The sequence below is a fragment of the Thalia democratica genome, chromosome 4 (genome assembly GCF_965202585.1).
Source record: "Thalia democratica chromosome 4, ktThaDemo2.hap1.1, whole genome shotgun sequence".
NCBI classification, from domain to species: Eukaryota; Metazoa; Chordata; class Thaliacea; order Salpida; family Salpidae; genus Thalia; species Thalia democratica.
In genome coordinates, this window is record NC_139168.1 from 57,889,613 (window position 1) to 57,912,756 (window position 23,144).

General features: G+C 27.1%; 1 protein-coding gene across 1 annotated transcript; it reads left to right on the forward strand.

The window, feature by feature from the left end:
• Nucleotides 1–8,043: 8,043 nt before the first annotated feature.
• On the forward strand, nucleotides 8,044–10,972 carry LOC145834201 (telomerase Cajal body protein 1-like). The gene is made up of 3 exons (XM_082941577.1): nucleotides 8,044–8,784; nucleotides 9,274–9,585; nucleotides 10,066–10,972. The coding sequence occupies exons 1-3, from the start codon at nucleotides 8,057–8,059 to the stop codon at nucleotides 10,472–10,474; spliced, it is 1,449 nt and encodes a 482-aa protein (XP_082797703.1). The 5' UTR covers nucleotides 8,044–8,056; the 3' UTR covers nucleotides 10,475–10,972.
• The last annotated feature ends 12,172 nt before the right edge of the window (nucleotides 10,973–23,144 follow it).

A 23,144-nucleotide genomic window follows, 5' to 3' on the forward strand; every position in this document is an offset into this window, starting at 1 on the left:
TAATGGTTAGAACGACATTAAATTCAATATAATTTCAGCTTGACATTGGTACAACTTTATCCTAGGTAATTACTGTGAATATTTAAACCAAAATAATGAACCCCATCACTCATAACCTTATATTATCAGTAAAAATAAATAATCCTAAGTTAAATTATTATTTAATATTTTTTTCTCATCCTACAGATGTATTACAGTTAAATTGTATACAAATTTTTGAAACTAGTAAGGTTTAATATTTCAGAACAAACTTTTGAATTTTAAACTAAGTTTTTTGCTAACTTGTAACAACTTGTGGCTCCAAATATGATAAATAGCATCAAAATTTACGGTTGGATAGCTTTATCTCTATGAAAATAGATCAGCCAATCAGCGACACATGTGTAGAATATTCAGCCCATTTTTACCGACATTTGGAGCATTAACAATTTGCTTAGTATTCGTAGACATAATTGGATTTTTTTGCTTATCTTGCGTTTGAATAAGTAACCGTTGAAATCGCGTTTGAACACAAGTTTTGTCCTACTTTATGTCATACTAATCCACTGTAATTAGAGCTTTTTCAGAGTTTCTATGATCTTTAAACTCGACAACTCCGTAACCCCTTGAACGACCTTGATAATCGAGAAACATTTCCACAAATTTAACTTCACCAACTTTTCTTCTGAACAAGTCCTTCAAGCTTTTCCATGTAACATTATACGGTATGTTGGTCACCAACATTGGATTACTTATTCGTGCACTGATATATTTTTTGCTACAATTTGCACCAGCTACGTTTCTGTTGTATAGAGTTTGCCTCTCTCACTTAAATTTTTGTCTCTTTACCTATTTCCCAGAATAACGACTAGAAGCGTTTTCAGAAGGAGCAATTGACCTTTCAAGTGACACACTTTTACCTGATGCTGTTGTACAGTTACTTTTTTGAGTTCAACATTGGTAACCATTACTTTAGTTAAACAAAATTTCTATTTGACTAGAAGATTTAATAAAAGGTACACTACTAGTATTAGATACAAAAAACATACTATTTGAAGCTTTTATACCTGTTGATTAATAAATTAGCAGATCCTACTTTTAATATAAATGCTTGGAAGCTTTAAAAACATATCTTAGATTAGACTTATAGATGGAACCATAAAGTAGTGTTTATTGAAAGTTTACTATGTAAATATACATAGTGGTTTAGATTACGCATCTTTTTAATAAGCTAGGCCAAAATTAATAGTGAATGTATTCCGCGGGCTTGACTTTTAAAAATAATTTTGCTGGCAGCATAATTATGAAAATGAAGTATGTATTATATTGTTTATTGAACGATAAAAAAAGCGCACAAAAAGTTTGGTCTAAGGACCTGGTGTACGAAATAATCTTACGGTTATTTAGTCGTACACCACAACTTTTAAAACTTTTAAATACTTTTTTAAATAGAATTTTAATGAAATTATCATTTAATAAGTACCAAAGAGTTTTTAATTACAAATAAGAAGCTAATTTCAAAAATTTTGGTTTAAAAGCTCAGCCTTATTTGTTTTGCACAACTTGTTTTAAAGCTAAGAAGTAGGTTTTGCGGGCCCAACCCTAATCTAGATTACTAATAATATCCTTAATCAGCTAAATTTATTTTAATAACTATAAAGTTATAATTTGAAATGTAGAATTTGAGTTTTGTTAAACAAATAGTTTAGTTTAAAAAATATTCTTTTAAACAAAGTAGAGCATAAAAATTTTGTAAATCTAAACATTACCACTTTTGATTTTTAATAAAATATGCTGAAGCCTAGCATATATGGCCAAAATTAAAACTGTTTTTACTGAGAAGAAGGCATTTGAATTTAAATTTAAGATTTAACTTGTTTTAAAGTAAATTTATTATATCTTCAAAATCTAAAGACTTTAAATAATTTTGCTTTAAATCAATTATCCACAATTTAATAAATTTCTTCAATGTACGCCAGATATTTTACTAAACCAAACTAGAAAATTATAACTTGTGTTTTTGTTTTGATATTAAAGTTGGTTCAAAACTTTTTTTTTCCTTTTATTACAAACTTACAGTATTTCTAATCAACAACAAATATGCAACTTTTACGATCAAATCTCAAGATATAGTGAAATTTAAAATCTAAAATTTAGCTTACATAAACAGAAGAAAATACTATCAACTGGTTAGTAACGAAAAACGTTAAAATAATTAAATTAAATTACTCTTTCGTATAACTCAGCAAAAAACGATTTTTAAGTAGCTTATATTTGCAATTACTTTTTAGCTCTGTTTGTTCTGCAAGTCTTAAAAAGTTTTTTAAATAGTGAAAAGGTTGGTGCAAAACATATAAAAGAAAACCAGTTTTAAAACGTAGGCAATAAAAAAGGTTAATAAAAAAGTGTTAAGTAACTAAAATAGAATAATTTTGATTGAAATAAGTCTTATATTAAAGTAAAAAATTCAAAAATATTGAAAGTTTAAACAAAATATGCATTTCTGAACTAATTAGCTCAGTATTTATATTGAACAGTTAAGTAGAAATATAGTTAGACGAGCAAATATAATTTCGTAAATATTAGTATTGGTGTAAAAAAATGTTTGGTTAAATCATTGTTAAGCAATTTATAACTTGTGACAAACTATTGATATAAAAATATTTAGATAAATATAAAAAATATTGGAAGACACTGCTCAATCTAACAGATAAGAAGAGAGCTTGATAAATAATATTATTAAAGTCTTTTAAAAATCAATGTCAATCAGTACCATCGAAAAACTTCGGTTTTATCAATATAAGTTTGAAAATATTTTTTTAATATATAAAGCAGCAGTAATAACAGTTCATGGTTTATTAAACAGAAAAAAAGACGCTTAAGTATCTGGCCCTAGTACCTGGTGAACGAAGAACCTTTTGGTTATCGAGTCGCACACCACGGATAACTTTTTACGTCTTTTCCAGGACAAACATTGCTCATTTCGCTATAATTAAATGATTGTTTTTAAAAAACTGAGTTCAGTTATAAAAAAATCTTAAAGAAAAAAGTTTACTTAATATCTTAGAATGTTATTTTCTATAAAAAGACATACTTTAATTAAAATAACAAATAGTTACCTAAAATTTGTAGTTACTTAAAGTAAACAAATGTTAGTACGTATTTACAGAGAATTTCAATAAACTAGTTAGAAATAAATTTTGTACTTCACATTAAATACATTCCTTCAATTAAATCTGCATGACTTCTTAGCTGGTAGCTGTAATTTTTTTGATATTGGAATTTTCACTGATGTTTTTGTTGTTTTAAAAGGACAATAAACTTTTTTGCTCTCATAATGAAAGAAAAATATGTAATTTTGCATTAACAACTGTTTTTAAGTAATTTCTACATGGTTAGGTAGTTCTATTTTAAAACTTAGTTAATGTTATAATTAGTATATTTAGATTTTTTGTTTCAAACACTGAAACGTGTTCTGCCAATAAAATATATTTATTGTTTGAACTCACAGCAACAATATATAAAGATTTGTCTTTTTGCTAAACTTTAAGATAAAAAATACTGAAATAATGAAGTTTTAAGGAACACAATTTCTTAATTTTGAAAAAACAAGAACTGTTTTGTCAAGTTGGTATTTAAAAAAAAAAAACTTTTAACTTTAATATTTTTAGTGTTTAGTTTTTTGTTTTTTTATTTTATATACATCATTATTTATCTTTCAGATGTAGAAAAATTAAAGTTTTAAATTTACTAAAATGGAGAAGCTCTTGTTAAATATTCATAGTATTTAGTTAGGTTTAGCAATTTACTAGCCTAAAAAGAATATAATACAAATCTTAGATAATTGTGAAGTAATAAAATGCTAAAGTTAGTTTGACGTGAAATGAGTTAAATAAATCTAATACTAGAAAGAAAGTTCAATTTTAAACATATAACGTGTGGCTATTGACAATTTGTTTAGAAAAGTTTTTTTTTTTTTGATATTAATTGACAATAAGCTTTAATTAAGTTTTATATATCCACTTCTCGTTTTTAAATTCACTAAAAATTCTTAAACACTACATAAAGATACTTAACTTACTGAGCAATGTTTGTTAAATACAAACAAACTAGAAAAAAAAGATGTCTAAGATTACTTTTTATAATGTTATAATTGTTTTACAATGTGTATATTGATTGTTTTATATTTTATCTAACATTTATTTAAACAAATAAGTTCAAGTTATTTTTCTTAAAAATTTGCAATTTTTTAGTATGACCTTTAATATTTTTATCCTAATGTTTAAAATTAGGGGATTTTTTAATTTGACAATGCCAATCTGCAGCAGCCCCTAAGAAAAAGACCACGCGACGCCACTGGTTTGCAGTGTTACATCATTTGGTAAATTTGACTGTTGTTAATGATTCGGTCGCTTATTATTTTGTCGCAGGTCTTTTTGACTTGAAAATTAAATTTTAAAGTGGTTCAAATTTTAAGTATTATCCATAAAGAATTATCTATCTCTATACTGCTTAATAAAAAAAAACATTTGACTGTGAAATTTAAAACATCAATTGTGCTGTGTAGTGATAGAAGTTGTTTGTTAGCTAGTTTTATTTATTAAGAGAAACATTACAAACTACTTTAAAAAATGATTGATGTTGGTTTTTAAAGTTTTGTCAATTTATAAATCACAATTTGTTTAGTTTTTTATTGTATAAAATTTATAATCACAGCAAATGTAATAGATTTATAGTATTTTTTGAAAAAAAAAAGCAAAGTGTTTTGGTAATTATAATTATTTTCTTAATATAACTTAGTTAATTTAAAAGTATAATCACTAATTAAAATTTTCATTCTTCTTTTTTCCGACCGTGTTAATATATTTAAGATGTTGTTGTGCATGTTGAATACCTAAATATGTAAGTTAGTAAATTAAGAGTTTGAACCAAATTCATTCAACACTTTTAATTATAATTGTAGCCAATCAAGATGTCTTAGCCAAAGTTTGAATTTTTTTAGTCTTTAATATTTAAGTTTGAAACCATGATTATGGTTTTTTTTAGTAGATTGTCTATGTCGGGTACACCTTCTAAGATTACTCTGGATTTTCAAGTTATGGCAGGGTTGCAACACACTGAATGGTCAATATGATAGTAAATCATATAATATTGTTGTCAAAATAAAAATGTTATAATTTTAAAAGATCTATATAAAATTTACTACAAAGTTATTTATATAGTAGAAGTCAATCAACTGTTATAAATACTGTTGTGTCTAAGCATGAAATTGTGAATATTGGAATACCACAAGGTTCTTGTTTGGGTCCTTTGTTGTTTCTTGTGTATATAATTAATATTCTATCTTTTACTGATATAAATATGAGATTGTTTGCTGATAATGCCTGCCTAAGCTACCAACGTAGTGATCCTGCTTGTTTGAATAATGTTATTAATGAATAACTGAAAAAGGTTGATGTATGGTTGAGTGCTAATAAACTTTTTATTAACTATTCTAAAATTAAATTTTTGATTTTTAACAACTCATCTAAAAAATGTGATTTTAAAGTAAATATAAATGGATTTTATATTTAACAGAGTGAAAGTATAAAATATTTAGGTGTGGTTTTGGATGAAAATTTGAGTTGGAGGGCTCACTTAAGATCTCTCAAATCAAAACTGTCTAGAAATTGTTTTGTGTTGTCAAAATCGAGGTACTATTTGGATGTGAGTACACAAAATGGTATATTATAGTTTGTTTTATCCACAAATTCAATACTTAATATCTGCTTGGGGTGGTGCTGCTGAATGTCATTTGAACCAAATTGTTAGCATGCAAAAAAGAATAATGAAGTATGTTTGCTTTGTGCCTGCTTTGACCCTAACAAACCCACTGTTTGTGGAAACTGGTCTGCTGAAATTAAATAAGGTGTTTAAATTGCAAGTGTGTAAATTAATGCAGAATAGTATGAATGGATTTGATGTTAAGGATAAAAGTTTTTTTCATTTGCTAGTTCTCTTCACTCACACAATACAAGGTTTTCCAAAAAATTAATATACATAACTGAAAGACTTAAAACAAAATTTAGCCTAAACTCCTTTTGGTATTTGGGTCCAAAGTTTTGGTCTAGTGTCCTAGAAAACTTAAAAAACTAAAAAAAGATGAATTTAAGTGCTGTTCTAAAAAATTTCTATAAACTTGCTACAAGAGAAGTAAAACTTGGGTTCTTTTAACCATATGTCATGAGTATATTGTTTTATTGTCATATACTTTTGTGCACTTGTGTATTAATTAGATTTATTGTATATTTTGTTTCTCTTTTGATTTTTTATAAAGTTTTGTTTGAACATTTTATGTTATTTTAAACAACTTTTTTTTGTTATAAAGTTTTAATTTTTTAGTTTTTTAAATTTTGTTCTTACAGAACTTTCCAAAAAATTTGAGGTAGTTATCTCAAAAAACTTGGAAGGAGATAGATTTTTAGTGATTTCTAGTTATTTGCTGTTTTAGTTTGCGCCTTCCATAAGGGTCCTATTGCTGCCTCCGACTTTGACCGGCTATATCTCAAAAATTATTATGAATTTTTAAAACCTGTAAAAAGCATCTTGTAGCTTGGTAAAAACTTTATAAAATAAGATCAAATTTCAAAAAAAAGTGTTCATCCCCCTATGCCCTTAAACTTTATTATCAGTAATAAGTTTTTGACCTATGCTACTATTTTTTAATTAACTCAATCTAGATCAAGGTTTCCCAAACTTTTTTTTATAAGGTCCCCTTTGTAGAAATTAAAAGAGCAATAGTCCCCTCTCATATTATTTCTCAAAAAACTACCCTAAAACCTTTTTTTTGGCTTTTCATAACGAACTCCAAAATATCTAGTGCAAGTTTCAAATTATAATCTTATGTCCCCCCTTTGCAACTTATGCCCCCCTAACTTACTAAATTACCTCTTGGAAAGCTTTGATCCGGTGTAACTTTCAATTTTTTTTTGTAAAATCTGGTATAAGTTCCAAAACAAACACCTAAGACCTTAAATTAGCCTAATATTTTTTTTTTCTTCATCATGAACTTCAAAATATCTAGTGTAAATAGTTTTGAAATATAGCCTTGTGAACTTTTTAAATAGTCACAGTCTTCTAAATTTGCATAGCCTTATAGCCCCTAAGGGGGCTATCTTACCTACTTTGTGAAACCCTAGTCAAGATTAGTGTAACTCAAGGTAGTTTTTTACCTCAAAAAAGTGGAAACATTGTCAAGGCTTAAAAGAACAAATCACATCTTTAGAGTTTTATCTAATTTTGTTCACTAATGACTGAGTGTACAAGCCCAGTTTATTATTTTATATATTGTTATAGCTTAAAAGACATTTAATTATAAATTAAATAAATAAAAAGTCTTTAGTTTATTTCATTTGGCATTTTGACTTAATGCCACCTACAGATCTTAAATTTTGACACTGATGAATAAGAGGAACTTGCTGAAGGCTATGATTAATGGTTGTCTTCTATTTGTGCAAAACCTAAGGAGAAAAAGAAATCATACTCAAAATTAATTATGTTTATTTTTTGTTAATGTTTTCTTAGTCTATCATTTTGTTGCATCATGTTGTTTTAATGTAGCAAATATTGTACATGATGTTTTTGTAAATATTATTATTGTTTATTAAACGACAAAAACAAAGGTTCAAAATATTTGGTCTTAGAACCTGGTGCACGAAAAAACCTTTTGGTTATCAAGTTGCACTTCACGGATACCTTTTACCGTCTTCTCCAGGACCAAATTAAGCAACATGCATACCTAACATTAGCAGATAACTAGCGTATAAATTTTATTTTTAGCATCCTTAACACTATCCTGACACTCTTTTATTACAAAAGGTACTCCATTTTCTCATTATAAAATTTATTTGGTATGGCAAAAATAATACTAAATATATTTATTTAAAAAAATTTCAGATCATAGAAACTTATAATTATTTTAATAAAAGTAGTTATACTTATTAAATTAAATGTTTCTCTAGCTTTCAATATACTTTAAAAAAATACTTAAGTATATTTGTTTTATATATAGTTTTTATAGATTTGATATATTAACTAAATGTCATCTACATTTAACTCCTTATTTGAAGATGATGATATAACAGCTAAACTTCTTTTGTTAGAACTTGTAAATAAAGTTGAGGAAACTGAAAAAGAGTTTAAGTTAGAAAAAAATAATAATGTTCCTCGGCTTCAAATAACAAATATAGATAGAGATGATGTATCTATAAATCCAACTTTAAATATAAGAAACACTGAAAGAAATGAAAAAGTAGTTACAGAAGTTTTAAACAAAGAAGAAATTGCAACACAAAATGAACCAAAAACATCTCTAACAATAGACAAGAATAAACCACCAAAACTTATTGCAGAATTTAGTTTAAATGATAGAAACTGTTTCAAAGGAGCAAAATGGTCACCTGATGGATCGTGTTTACTTTCTAATTCTGAAGATAGTACTTTAAGAGTGTTTTCACCTTCAAGAAGTCTTTTTGACTTGGAAAAAGTAGCCAAAAGTGATCAGGTTTTTAATTTGAAACCTAGCCAATGTGTTAAGGAATCTGAAATAGTTTATGATTATTGCTGGTTTCCTAAGATGAACAAAGAAGATCCATTGACATGTTGTTTTGCATCATCTTCAAAAGATGAGCCTGTTCATTTATGGGACGCCTTAACTGGAAAATTAAAAGCTTCTTATTTAAGTTTTTCTGATAAAGAAGTTTTGCAGTCAGCACAAAGCATATCTATAAGTTTAGATGGTACTCAAATGCTGTGTGGTTACAAAGGGTAAGTTTTTTATTTTAAGTTCTTTTAGAAATTTAGTCGTTTGTGAAATAACTATTTATTTTCTTACTAAAAATTTACAAGCTTCACTTGAACAGTCAATTTTAATTATTTGTAACAAAATATTGAGTAAAAGCATCTTATTTTATATTTTAAAGAAATTAATTAATAAAGTAAAATATTTGTATTAGAATGTATAAACAAGAATATCATTAAGTATTAAAAAAGTCAGTCAACTCTTAACATTTTTTTTAGATGTAATCAAATGCTAAAAAATGCTATAATTTTTCACCTGCTAGAAAAGTAACTTTTTTAGTTTATATATAGTTACTTAAAAAGTGGAACTATCTTCATGTTTAAAAGAAAAAGTGAGTAAAAGTATTTATCTATAAGAATTAAAAGTTGTGGTTATCTGTAAATATTTTTAAAATAGAACTTTTACTTAGACAAGTAAAACAAGTATAAAAATTAATTTTTGATTAATTTAAACAGAGAAGTCAACAATTTCTATGTAGATCATCCTGGTACTGAATCTGTTAAGTTTAAAACAAAAAAGAAGAAGTGTTCATATAGTCAACCTGGAATAATTTCTAGTATTGCTTTTGCACCAAATGAAAAGAATACAATGTTTGCTTGTGGCTCATATGAAGGCTCTTTAGGTTTATACGACACTAGAAATGGAAAAACTCTAGGCTTTTGTAAGTTTTCAAACAAAGGTTTAACTTCTGTTAAATGGTCATATGACAGTAACAGAATTTATGCTGGTCTAAGACAAGATTCTTTTCTTGGATGCTGGGATATTAGGTTAGCATTTATTTTTTAATTTACACCAAGTTAAGCTTTTTGTAACTTATGAAGTAAAATGTTAAAAAGTTAATTGTTAATGTCAAAATATCAAAACAATTGAATATGTAAATGTATAATTCGACCTACAAAAGGATTTACAATATGCTATGATTTGTTTATAAAGTAATATTTATTCATAATTTTTGTTAACTTTTAATTTGTATTTTAAAATATAAAATGACTGGTAAATATAAAAAAGTAGCTTTTTTTTACTTGAAATGTTATTTACATGTTGCAAACATAAATCAGAGTGTTTATAGATCTTTTAGCTAGTTGAAAAAAAAAATATACAATGTTTCAACTTTTAGTGATTTTTGTCAACTGTTTTATAATAAAAAATGTATAACTTCTTTGTGGATAATGTTTTATACTGTGTTTGTTAGAGCTATTAACTATAAACTAATACAAAAACTTAAAAGGGTTTAATTGTTTTAACAGGTACCTACAAGAACCACTGATGATCATGGAGAGACAAGTCAACACAAGTCAGCGAATTAATTTTGACATAATGCCGCATCAGTACTATGAGCTTGAGTCTATAGTAGCAACTGGAGGTACTGACGGTAGAGTTACATTTTACCAGCTCACTAACCAGGGTAATGTAGACCTTTACCTGACTAGCTCTAAGCTTACTGATTTTACTGCTCACTCTGACTGCACCAATGGGTGCGAATTTAATCCAGTAGCACCAATTTTACTAACAACTTCCGGAAAGCGCAGTTTTTACAGCGACTCTATCATGAGCGATGTGAGTAGTTGTAGTGAGGATGATGAAGTTATACCAGCTAAAAGAAGGCGGCGTAGAGAGGAAAATTCATTAAAACTTTGGCTACTCCCTCTACGATAATTTTTATATATAAGGGTAGTGCTATGAAACAAATGTCAAAGACTTTTTGAAATTAGATAAATTAACAGTTGGTAGGAAACCTTTTTTAATTCGAATTCTTGTCGTTTTCTCATAATTTATTTTAAAAATATATTTTTCTTGAATTTAATAAGTCAGAATGTAAAACAAAACTTGTATTGCTAGTTGTTTTAAAACCATATTGTACCACTTTCTACATAAAAACTGCATTTAAATTTATTTTTTGAACTTTAGTTGCTATTGTTAAAGGCCATGTCTGCTACTAGTTTTACTTTGTAGCAATAACTATTGAATTTTGATAATTGTTAAGTTAAAAATAAAAATTGTGCTATTACCTCTTACTTGCTACTAAAATTTTCAAAATAAAGTATGTAGTGATCTATGCCAAATTACCAATCACTAATTCTGACTGTTTTATATAAGGTTTTGCTTTAGTTCTATGCTGAAAGGCTGCATTCCTTGTGCATTTTAATCCTTTATAAAAATAATACCTTAATATGATATACTTATTTACATTTCTATTTGATTTCTTATCAGAAGTTCAAAACTTAAATTGTAATTATATTGATGGAATGTTTTGAATAAATTAACTTCATGGAATGTTTTTTAAGAGTTTTAACTAACATATATTTGATAGTTTTTTAATTGTTATTATAAGATAGTTCGTTGTTTTTATAAGAAATAATAATAATATGACATTAAATGCGTTAAACTTGATTAGGTCGAATACTTGTTTATATGTTAAACTTTTTGTATTATATAAGGTTTGTCATAATGAAATTAAGAACTGATGATCTCGTTTGATTAATTTCGGAGGAGTGAAACATTGTTTTGTTAATAAAATTTAAAAAATCTAGTTATGATATAATTTTAGTGAATATCGCTTAGTAATTTTACTTAAAATTAGGAGTAGTAGTTCTGTTTTTATTTGTTTTTTATTTTTTTTATAACAATTTAAATGTTTTTATGTACGTTTTAATTTCTTAATAAACTTACTTTTAAAGGCCAATGAAAAAGTTGTTTCTAATAAAATGTAGCTATGTATAGAAATATAAAACTATTTTACATTTGACAAAAAACAAACCCTGTTTTACATTTGTTTGAATAATGTTTAGTTAAAAAACATTAGACTTAAAACGTACGTAAACTATTAATATAATTTTTTTATTTTTTTATTGTAAAGTATTGCAACAATATTAACTAAATACCATAAAGATAAAACAGCAATGAAAATATTAAATTTATGCACATTTTAAATAGTTATAATTTTGAAACTCATCTAACTTGAATAGATATTAACTTTGTAGCAGCTAATAACTCGATTTTTTGTTTTTATTTACATATAAAACTCATTATTTTTGTTATTTTAAACTAACTGATAGCAAGCAGAGTTAACTACAAAAAAGTGTGTAAATTTTCGGTATACCTGTATAATAATTATTATATATAATATGTAAATATTTTATTTTTTGTTATCCATCTGACCGAATAGAACTTTTTATTATTGTAAAATTTTATGGAGAATTTCACTAAATTTTAATTTTTAATACCGAAATTTAATATTTGTAAGGTTTTTTAGCAGCATTTCAAAATGTGTCTGAAAAGGTTATAGTTCTCACGGCTTTAAATGTGTGAAATAATAGTAGTAAAGGTGTACTTGATATGACTATTACGTGTCTAAAAGTAAAGGAATAATTATAAAGCGGTTAAAGTTTGATAAGATAACTTACATTGCTTATAGTTTCAACTTTGCAAATAGAATAAAAAAAAACTTAATTACACTTAATAATTTTCGAATAAAAGTATTTAATTATATTGTTATGAACTCAGTCCAGTAAAATAAAAGTTATCTACATAAGCAGACTTGAGTTTTTGAAACTTGATAAAACTTTAATATTATTGTTGATATTTGACATGTGCGAAGTAAAAGTAGTATGCAAATAAGAAGTCGTTGTTATAAATATCTGAAGCTATGGTGGCACAAATAGTATTTTTAAAAGAACAACTGCATAAAACCTCAAAATAATTTGTATTAATATATAGTGATTAATGCAATTTTATTTATAATGTAGTTATAATTTTTAATTAACTTTATTTTATCTATTACAATAATGCAGTTTAATTAATAGAAATATAAAACTTAATCTTTTGGCAACTAAATTTTTTTTTTTGATAGTTTCTTCTCTAACTTTCTAGCAATACTACATAATATTCATCGTTCTGTTGTCATAAAAACTAAACTAATAAATTTTTAAAACACTCTCGGTAAGCTAAGATTTATAAGTACAATTGTGATGAATAGTTATAAGTTTATTAAACAAAAATGCTTAAAACAGTTTTGGTCTAAGTACCTTAGTGTAGAAAAATACCTCTCGGTCATCTAGTCGTACACCACTTTTAATTCAAAATTATAATAAGCTATATAAAAACTTTGATTCAAAGTTGATAATTTAAAGAAAAAAGAAGCTAATAGTAAGGATATGAAAAAAAAGAACTAAATTGAATGCGAAAATTAATAATAACGCTAAAAATAATATTCTATAAAGTTGATGTTTAACTTTACCTCAAAAAAAGAGACAGTCCAATTAATACATATTTCGATGAATAAAAAATGATATAATTGATAAATGCTAAAAACTATCATATTTTATAAAGTTTTAAAACTTATGTTATTCGTTTTTCGAAATATACCTGAGGGTCTATCTAGCTCAGGGTTTCCTAAACTTTTTTTTAAGGCTCCTTTAAATAAATTAAAAAAGCTATGGCCACCTCCAACAACATTTCTCAAAAAAACACCATTAAGTATGCCTTAGACTTTTTTTTGCTCTTCATCACCAACTCCAGAATAATGAGTGTAAGTTTCAAATTATGACCTCATTGCCCCCTTTCCTGCTAATGGCACTGTAAACTTCTGTAATGGCTTCAAAGGGGCCACTTAGTCCATTTTTGTAAATCCTGATCTAGCTAATGTCGTTTAATAAAAGAGATAGTTCATAAAAAAAAAACAAATGTATAAAAGAGAAAACTAACACTGGTCAGAGTTTAGAAGTTCGGAACTTAAATTTCCATAAATTGAACTGTCATGCATCCACTAAATTATGTAAAATATTTGAAATGCTTAAAGCTGGAGTCTGAAGTTTGAATAATACGGAAAAATAGGAGAAGCTTTATAAGAAAAGCTGATAATTTTGGACAAAAAGTGAAAAAGTAAAAGAGGTTACTTTGAAAAGATATGCTTAAAAAGAATCACAAAGCAACAAGTTAGCAGGTTAAAAAATATTCTCAAACTATACAAAGATGTAGATATAAATGTGATAGAAAGCTAACATATCAGAATAAAATAAGTGCATTAGAACAACAGTTTAGTAGATAGTATAAAAGCTATCTTTATTTAAAAAATAAATTTGCTACAAAATTTGAATTAAAGTTTATAAACTATACTCATGTCATATCATCTAAAATACTAACAGTTAAATAAAAAAGGTCATTACAGATACAAATAGCACACTTAATGTTGTTACAGCAGATTAAGATCAAAAACTTAAAACTAGAAAAAGTCTAATGTCATAGTCTTCAATAACCTTTGTGCACGAGTAGTTATACATACAATTCACATTAAGATTTCGAAAAGGCTTCCTGCTATACAAGAAGTAATAGGAAACATCAAAATGAAAAACGAAAAATGAACTTAAACCTCTAAATTTTGTTATTCGGATTACAAAAGACAAAATAAGACTCGTTTTAATTAAAAAAACGATATGACTAGCCAAAAAAATACCAAAGAAGTTAAAAAGTAACAAAGTATTACTAAAATTAAAATTAAAGAGTACTGTATTATAGCTAAGAAACGAACATCTATATCAATCCAGATAAAATTAATTTAAAACTAGAAGACTTAAAATACTAATTGAAAAAATAAAATAAAAAATTGCCATAGCAGAAGAAATACTTATTTATATAAACTGTTATATAAATCAATTAATAAAGTCATAGTAAGCTTTTTTGTTTCAATACCCAGGAGCTCTGAGATTCCTAACAAATTTAGTCTAACTTATTATCCAAAAGTATTTTTTAAGTTTATTTTTTTCTTAATAAAAGTTCTAGTAAAATAGTTAATCCGGTTTTTAACTTTAACAATGTAACTTCCGATTAAAATTAACTGCTAGAATTTAAGCTAGTAAAAAGATTTTAGCAAAATAAAACATAAAAAAATAGTTTAAAAACTGAGTTAACTACCATTGGATCTCTTGTTGAAATTAAGTAGCAGTTGAACTGTTGCTCTCCTTTATAAAAATCTTTAAAATTCAACCAAATAAAAGTAGTTTTCTACTATTATTACTACTAAAATAAATATTTATGCATGGATATAATTTTAAAGGAACAAAATTAATATTATTCTTTATATACCCCAATTTTTGGCAAAAAAAATCTGTAAAAGGTGTGTTTAACTTACTTATACTTTATAAATAAATGTTGTTCTTTTGATCTTGAAAACTTTAATTTACCGCGTTTAGATTGGAATAACTCTAGAATAACTTACAAAGAACTTTTAAAAGTTTTTCTTAAATTCTACCTAATTCTCCCGAACTAAACTTTTCTTAAATTCTCAGTCTACCAAAAGCTTGTAGTCTGATGATCGAATTGGTATGATAAACTCTTTTGTTAAACTTGCGCTTGTCTCACGGCATACGAAAGTCCAGCCTTCTGCTCTGCAGATTTTCGCTGATGATTTTCCTAAATTTGTGTAGATATTTTAAAATTTTGATAATTCAAAAACCTATTCATAAAGTCGAAACATACATTAACCAAAATGGTTTCAAATTAAAAGTTCATGTAGACTTATGTTACACTTGTGACCATAACCTAGTTTCAATAAAAATGCAATACCTAATCATAAAACAACTTTGTATACTTTTAATAAACCAGACTTTTTAAACATCAATAAATACTTACCAGACATAAGTCAGGCATTGTTATTAAAAAAAAAAAATTCAAAATTTATATAAAAAAATTATAAGCTTTATTTAATTATCTATTCAACTTTTTGTTCCTAAACAAACTAAAAATAAAAATTACCCATCCCATATTAAACCGTTATTAAAAGAAAGACTAAACTATATAAAAAATACAACATTTTTTAAAATAAAAAATTAGATTAAAGAGTACAATTTAGCTGTAAGATTATTTATTTTTAAGTATTAATGAAAAATTTGCGAGAACACTATTTATGAAAATATGTTTTGATGCTTGAGAACACGTCAGGTTCAAACTAAGCTAAATCATTCATACAAACCTACTAGATAATAAAAATAAGCTTTTTATTTGATATTTCTGGAAAGCTCATATTTAAATAAAATATTTTAAAGTTTAGAGAAAAGACAAAGGTCATCAAGATTTCAAAATGTTTCTTAAAGTCTGCGCTTAACTAGACAAAAATTCTATAATATGTATTGCCATTACCAAATCAATAAATAACTTGAAATGACTAAAAAATTAAACATTTTTACTAAATATACTGTAATTGCATAACTACTATTTTAACTACTGGTGTATCGTGAGAGTCTACTATATAAGTGATAGTTTAATTTGTCATTCCAGAACACAAAAAAGGTACCGAAAACAGTTAATTAACTTTTAATTAACATCCCTGATTATTCTATTGTCCATTAACAATTTGTCTTAGACAAGACGTTAAAAGGTATCCGTAGTGTGCAACTCGATAACCGAAAGGTTTTTTTTGTGCACCAGGTTCTAGGAACAAATATTTTGAGCGTATTTTTGTCGTTCCAAAACTTTTGATTACAATATATCTATGAAAACATTCAATCTCCTTTTTAATAACAACCTGCTAACACTTATAAAATTTGTGTTTTTCTTTAACCGCTAATCAGTTTACAACCTTTGCTAGTATCTTACCTTATCAAAAAATTATTCTTAAAAATTTCTGAAAAAAAGTATACTAAAACATTTAAAAAACTTATAACTAAATCTCACATCAAGGATTAATAAAAACTTTTACACAGTATAGATTGCATAACTGTTTGTTAAATTGGTTTAATTAATTTCTCAACAAACGATAACAAAGATTACTCGTTTATGATCAACCCTATTTGACTTTAAGAGAAGTGCTACAATGTGGAGAAACTAGTAAAATTCTATTTTGATCTATGTAACTGATATCACAACACAGGTTGATAATTACAATGACATAAACTTATTTGCAGACACTGTGAAAATATTTTATGAGTCATATATTGCCTTACAGTTTAAGATAGTTTAGATTAATGCCTAGTAACAAGAAAACTAAATTTAGATACTAATCAATGTCAAATCCTAAATATCCATAAAACCAAATCTAACCTAACTGTTTTTTTAAGTATTGACACTAAGTTACATTCAGTTACAGTATTCAAGTACTAAAAGTTCTATATAGCTGAAAATTTTAAATCGAACGATCACATTAGTTGCATATAAAAAATTAAATATCTTTTTCTTTAAGAAGTACTAATATGTTTTGAAATTAAAAGAGTTACTACTCTAAAAAAGTATTTATATTATTTGTGCTTCCTAAGCTGTAGTTCAACAACTCAATTTGGTTACTTAAGTAAAAAATAAGATAACAGTAGTGAATGAACACAAAAGAAAATTACACGTTTAGTATGTAATCGTTGCAATGTAACCTGATATAGTCATGTCAAGAAAGATTGAAAAACTTGGCCTAAATCTTATGAAGCAAAGAAAGTAGAAGTTTGTCCTAATAACTCCTTTTAAACTTATAATTACTGTACAAATTATCGATTTTAAACCTTTTATTTTCTAAAACTATACATTAAGAGCAAAAGTGTTAAAATTTAGTACAAATATGTTCTAAAAAGTAGCCAAAAGGTAATATTTTGACAAATATTATTTAAAAATGTATATGTTCATTCCAATTAACAACTCTAATTTTTTCTTTACTCTTTATACAACGCCTTCAAAAATAAGTTATTAGTAACTTTATTAATTTTGTATAGTTTATTGGTTCTACACTAGAAGTTTGTTAAACTTCTTAATTTTTTTATTATAGATATACTTTTGCGAGTTAATGTAAATGGAACACGTCAAAAATCCAACCGCGATCAAAATCCACTCAGTCAAATTCGAGAACCGCTTGTCAAACGAGGGTAAGGGTTAGGGTAGGGGTGGGCAACTCGCAGAGTGAAAATGACCGGCCCCCGACCGTTTTTTAAACATAAATGGGATCCGGCCCGCAAATGAAAATGACCGGTCCGCAAGCAAAGTGACAGGCCCACTAAGGGTCAATATACAAAGTTTTAATAAAACTTTGCATCATATTATTACAAATCAAAACTAAATTTGACTTTAAAATATGCTAAAAAATGACTTTGTAAATTAATGTGTATTGATAAATATACCATTTTGTCCTAATGTTTTGTGTTGTTCTAACTTAGTTGGAATATCGCTTTGTCAAATTACCCCAAGTAAAGTGTTTTTTTAAGTACGATATTTTACATACGTATCTGTGTCAATCAGATGTCAATTATATTTATAGACACCATTTTAACACCTGACATGTCTCAATATATATCTTAAGTTGTCAGACTTGAGAAAAATTTGTGGATTTTAAGGATTTAAAAATATGAATCTACTGTATCAATATAACTAGATTCCGGCCGGATCCGAAACTTTTATTTTAATTAGAATCCGACCGGAATTGGATCTCGATTTAAATATAGTATGCAGTAGGATTCCGATTTAAAAAGTCATCATTCGACTGGATCCGGACACTGGATCCGGTAAATAACTAATTCAAAACGCTCCGGCCCACAAAAGACTAAATATTTCCGGATCCGGCCCGTTGATTGAGAAACGTTGCCCACCCCTAGGTTAGGGGTAACAGTGATAGTGAAAAAATAAAATAAATCAAAAAAAATTCAAAAAAAAAAATAAATAAACTAGTAAATAAAGAAAATGTAAAAAAAAATCGGGTGGATTTCGAACGCGGGTTGATTTTGATCGGGTGGATTTTGATAGTATACCAATGTAGATATTGTTTGTTTTAAGATTTTTTTTATTTTTACTCGTATTTATTATAAATATTTATCTATTTTCAAATCTTATGCTCTTTTGAATACTACACTTTCGTTTGTTTAAATGCAAAATTTACCTACGTTTTTAGAACTTATTCAATTCGTAAACAATACTTTTGTTTGTTTATTTTGTTAATAAATTTTGTCACATTTTTTTTTACTTCAAAGATTGAAACACATTTTAAAACGACTAAAAGTATTTTGTTTGCTTTATAAATCCGGATCTTTTTTAATAACAAAAAAGTTCTTAGTTTTACTTTTTTATTGATAGCTGAAGTTATGTTGTCATAAAAATACAAACAGTCTGATGGATGAACAAAGTTTAAACTTACTAATGTTACACATTTGGTATAGTCAATTAAAAAATAGTTATTTTGCTAACTGTATATTAGTTTTATAGATATTTTCAAGTAAGTAAATATTTATTTGTTTCATAAATTTTGTCTTTTCAATAGATTTATATATACGCCGAACGTATTTTAATTTAAAAAAAGAGCACATATTGGTATAGCTTGTATTTTTTTATGCGCTAAATACTATATGATATATTTAAATCTTAAGTATTTTTATTTAAATTTTTAACTTTAAAATAAACAAAGTTGTAACAACTAAATTTATTTTTTATTACCAAGAAGGAGCGTGTTTTGAATGATTTTCTGTGCAAACCCTAAAAAAACTCGAACAAACGTAATAAAAAAAGCGATTGAATATGGTTTTCTTTTAAAATAGTTAACTAAAAATTGATCTATATGTGTTAATTACTTTATAAGATAATGTTTAGATCAAATTCAGAAGGATACCCATAAATAGTTTTAAAGCTGTGTTTAGTCTTTTTATGGGTATCCTTTCAAAGTTTCGCATTTAAACAAAAAAAAAACGTAAAAATGACGTAGTTTTAAAAGTTTTTTTAAAGAAAAAAGTATATACTATAATTATATAATATTTTTATAATTAAATACGGAGCACATTTGAAAAAGGAAACTTTTTATTTAAAATTAGTCAATTGAAAAAGTTTTAAAAAACTAACTTGGAATGATTTTTCAAGCAAAAGGGGTTTCATTTTTAACTACAAAATTTTTGACCAAATCATATATTGTTTTTATATTTAGAACATTAGGAGTCGTTTTACTTGTTTTTTTTATCATCAAGTTGTGAAATAATTGTTTACATATGCTATTAGCTTCTTTGAAAAAGAATTAATTTTATTTAAATTAAGTTAGATTTTTGACTAATTTTTTAAACTGGAACTGTTTAATTAATTAGTTTACATATCATTGAATATGTTTTTTTTACTATGACAAGTTAATTAATATTTTTGATTAGTACTTTGCTTTTAGTTTCTTATGTATAAAAAGTTTCGTTAAACATGTTAATATTTTTTCTTTTTAAATTATTCTACTAAAAATTAAAGGACTTGATTACATTAATTATTAATTTTTTGCATTCTGTATTACTGGTATTTTAACAAATTGTATAAAGTTTAGGCAATTTTATGTAAAGGAAAAATTTTTGACAGTTGTGTAATTTTCTAGAGTTTTTTATTAAAAGCTTATACAAAACATACTCGATTGTTGAACAGAAAAATTGTGTAAACCCACTGAAAAAGTCTAGACACGCCCCTGTTATAGAGTTATAATTAAAAATAGCGTTTAAATTATTGAATTTTATAGTTCACAATTTTATGTTTGAAGTACCAAATTCAGTATGATAGTCGAAAAACTCGAGTAAATTATTATTTTTTTATTGAAGGCGTTTATTTTTTATGGATTTTTAGACATATTTTTATAGGTTCGTTTTCAAACTTGAGAAAAAAAGACACAGTTTTTTTTTTAAATACTGTCTAAATATACTTTTAAACCTTCAAATTTTAGAGCTTCAATTTCTTTATCGTGTTTAATAAAGCTGTGACGACTTTAGATGACTGTACTGAGCTCCTTTTAAAAAATCTCGTTATAGAGAGAATATTTAAAGTAGTAGAATTTGAAAGTATATGTTATCTTCATTACTTCACAGTATCTTTCAATTCCTACAACATTTATTGTTATAAAATAAAACCACAAAACATGGACACAAACTTGTGTGGTTTCTACAAATCAATGTTAAAAAACGAAAGGAAGTATAAATTAAAAATACAATCATACAAATGTACAAACCAAAACTTTATTTTTAATTTTCACCACAAACTTACTGTATAACTTTATTTCGAGAGTAATAATCAAAGGTCTCGACTGGAGGAGATTCTAGTTGTTTCAGACTACAGTTATTAACAAGCTGAATTATCAATCAAGCGTTGAACTTGTAACACTTAATAGTGTTTTGCAGCCGAAAGTGGCTTTCTTCCTTTTCTCTCAAACTATTTAAACACCTTAAATTCAATCAGCGCGCGGGTTTTGGGGCTGGATAGTCGTTCGCTTTAGTCGCGTAAGTTTGAGCGGCTTTAAATTGTGTTGTGTTAACAGCCGCCACAATGTATTTATGATATGTATTTTTTTAAAGTTATGTATTTCCGACTGTTTTTCAGCTTAACTTTTTAGTCAAAGACCTTTATTTTGTGTTGTGGTTTTGGCAGTTTGTTGTATTTTTCTAATCGTACTTTTATTAATTTGTAAACACACATTTTGTTTTTGAGACTCGATTTCTTTATACTATTAGTTTAAGCATTCTAACAATTTTACTACTTAAATAGGCTAAGTTTAAATGATAGTATAAGTTTATCTTGCATTTGATAAATCGACTTAGCTAAGTCAATTCTAAACATTAGCTTAAGTAACCGTCATCGATATTGTTATAACGCATTAAGTCAGTAAATTGCCAGGTCCGCGTAACTTAATTAACAAATTCGGTTGACCGATTTTCATAGCGACCCGTGACCTTGTGCCGCAACCTTTATTTATTCCGTAACCTTTTCTTTTTTAATTTCTACGTTTGTAGATGGTAACCCGAAATTAGTTTAAAATTTAATGAAGACTTTAAAGATAAGATACAAATAAAGTCTGGTAAGTTATAATGGACATAAATTATTTTAGGCCTAGTAGCAACTAACTTGTTAGGACTGGAATGAATTAAAAAAAGATAAATATAAGTTTCTAACTTCTGATTTTCCCGTGTGTCGTCCTTCCGAACCAGTAGCCTACAGAATACTTAATTGTAAGTACCAACCAGATTAACTTTTTAGAAAGAAACTCATTAGATTGGTTAATGTGAAGTCTAGATAACGACCTTTACCAAGTTATATTATGGGAAGAGCGTTTAATGGCTTCCGAAATGGACATGACCCAGACTTCCTAGCAGGCTCGAGAGATTTCCGATGGGGTATATATAGGCGCATCGAAGTAATCCAATCAGTTCACAGACATCTCAAAGATATTATAGAAGCCTGTAACGAAGTTATAGATTTTATTCTTAAAATTGATTTGTTTAGAGCTGAGATTAGCAAAAGACAAAGTAGGCGTGATATGCTTGAAAAAACGCAGTACGAGTTTAAGGTATGGTTCGAGTATCATGAAGTTAGCAATACACAGTACATTGACGTATTAAGGGAAACCTTCAGGGAGCTTGAAATAATAGAGAGTGTCTTGAAATTCTTTCTCTTAATAGGTCTTATCGAAGAATTCTCGCAATTAACGCATTGGAAAGTTTATGTAGGTACAACGGCATCGATGAGCTAAACCATAGTCGGAAAATCAAATTCGTCTTTTTTTCTAGTATATTACCTTCAAAGAGATGTGTATATTTTTTAGTACAACTACAATTGAGTACAAAAATCTTAAGTAACTTCAAGTTATTTTTACGTGACACCGATAGAAGAATTCGTGAGAAAAAAATACACGAATTAGAAACCGAATTAGCCGCACTAGAACGCAAGCACGCTGTCAGAATAGCTGCTAGGAAAGCAAAACGCAATACCGAGTTATGGCGTCACCGTCACAAGTACGGCGCATAAAAATCAAAGTCGGTCGGTTTTGGTCGTAAACAAAACAGCGAGCGGAATGCCGCTACCGCAGGACAAAACTACTGTAGTCAAACGAAATACACATACGTCTATTGTGTAAATTGACAACAGTTCTTATTCAGCTAGATCGACAAGTATACGGGAATTCCCCTCGACTACAAACAGAAGCACGAGATCACAGACTAAGGAGTAGGATCAGAGAATTCCGTAGGGCCAACTGACCGATCAGAGACTGAGGCGGGAGACGTATCAGAGACTGAGGTGAGGCCAGGAGACGGATCAGAGGGTTCCGTAGGGCCAACAGACTAATCAGAGGATACCGTAGCGTGAACAGACCGATCAGAGACTGAGAGGCCAGGAGAAGGATCAGAGGATTCCGTAGGGCCAACAGACCGATCAGAGGATGCCGTAGCGCCAACAGAGGATTCCGTAGGGCCACTAGACGTCAGTTGAAAGTGGCTTTCTTTCTTTTCTCTCAAACACCTTAAATTTAATCAGCGCGCGGGTTTTGGGGCTGGTTAGTCGTTCGCTTAATGTCTTTTTTTAGAGTTACGTACTTCCAACTGCTTTTCAGCTTGACTTTTTAGTCAAATTTTGTGTTGTGTTTTTA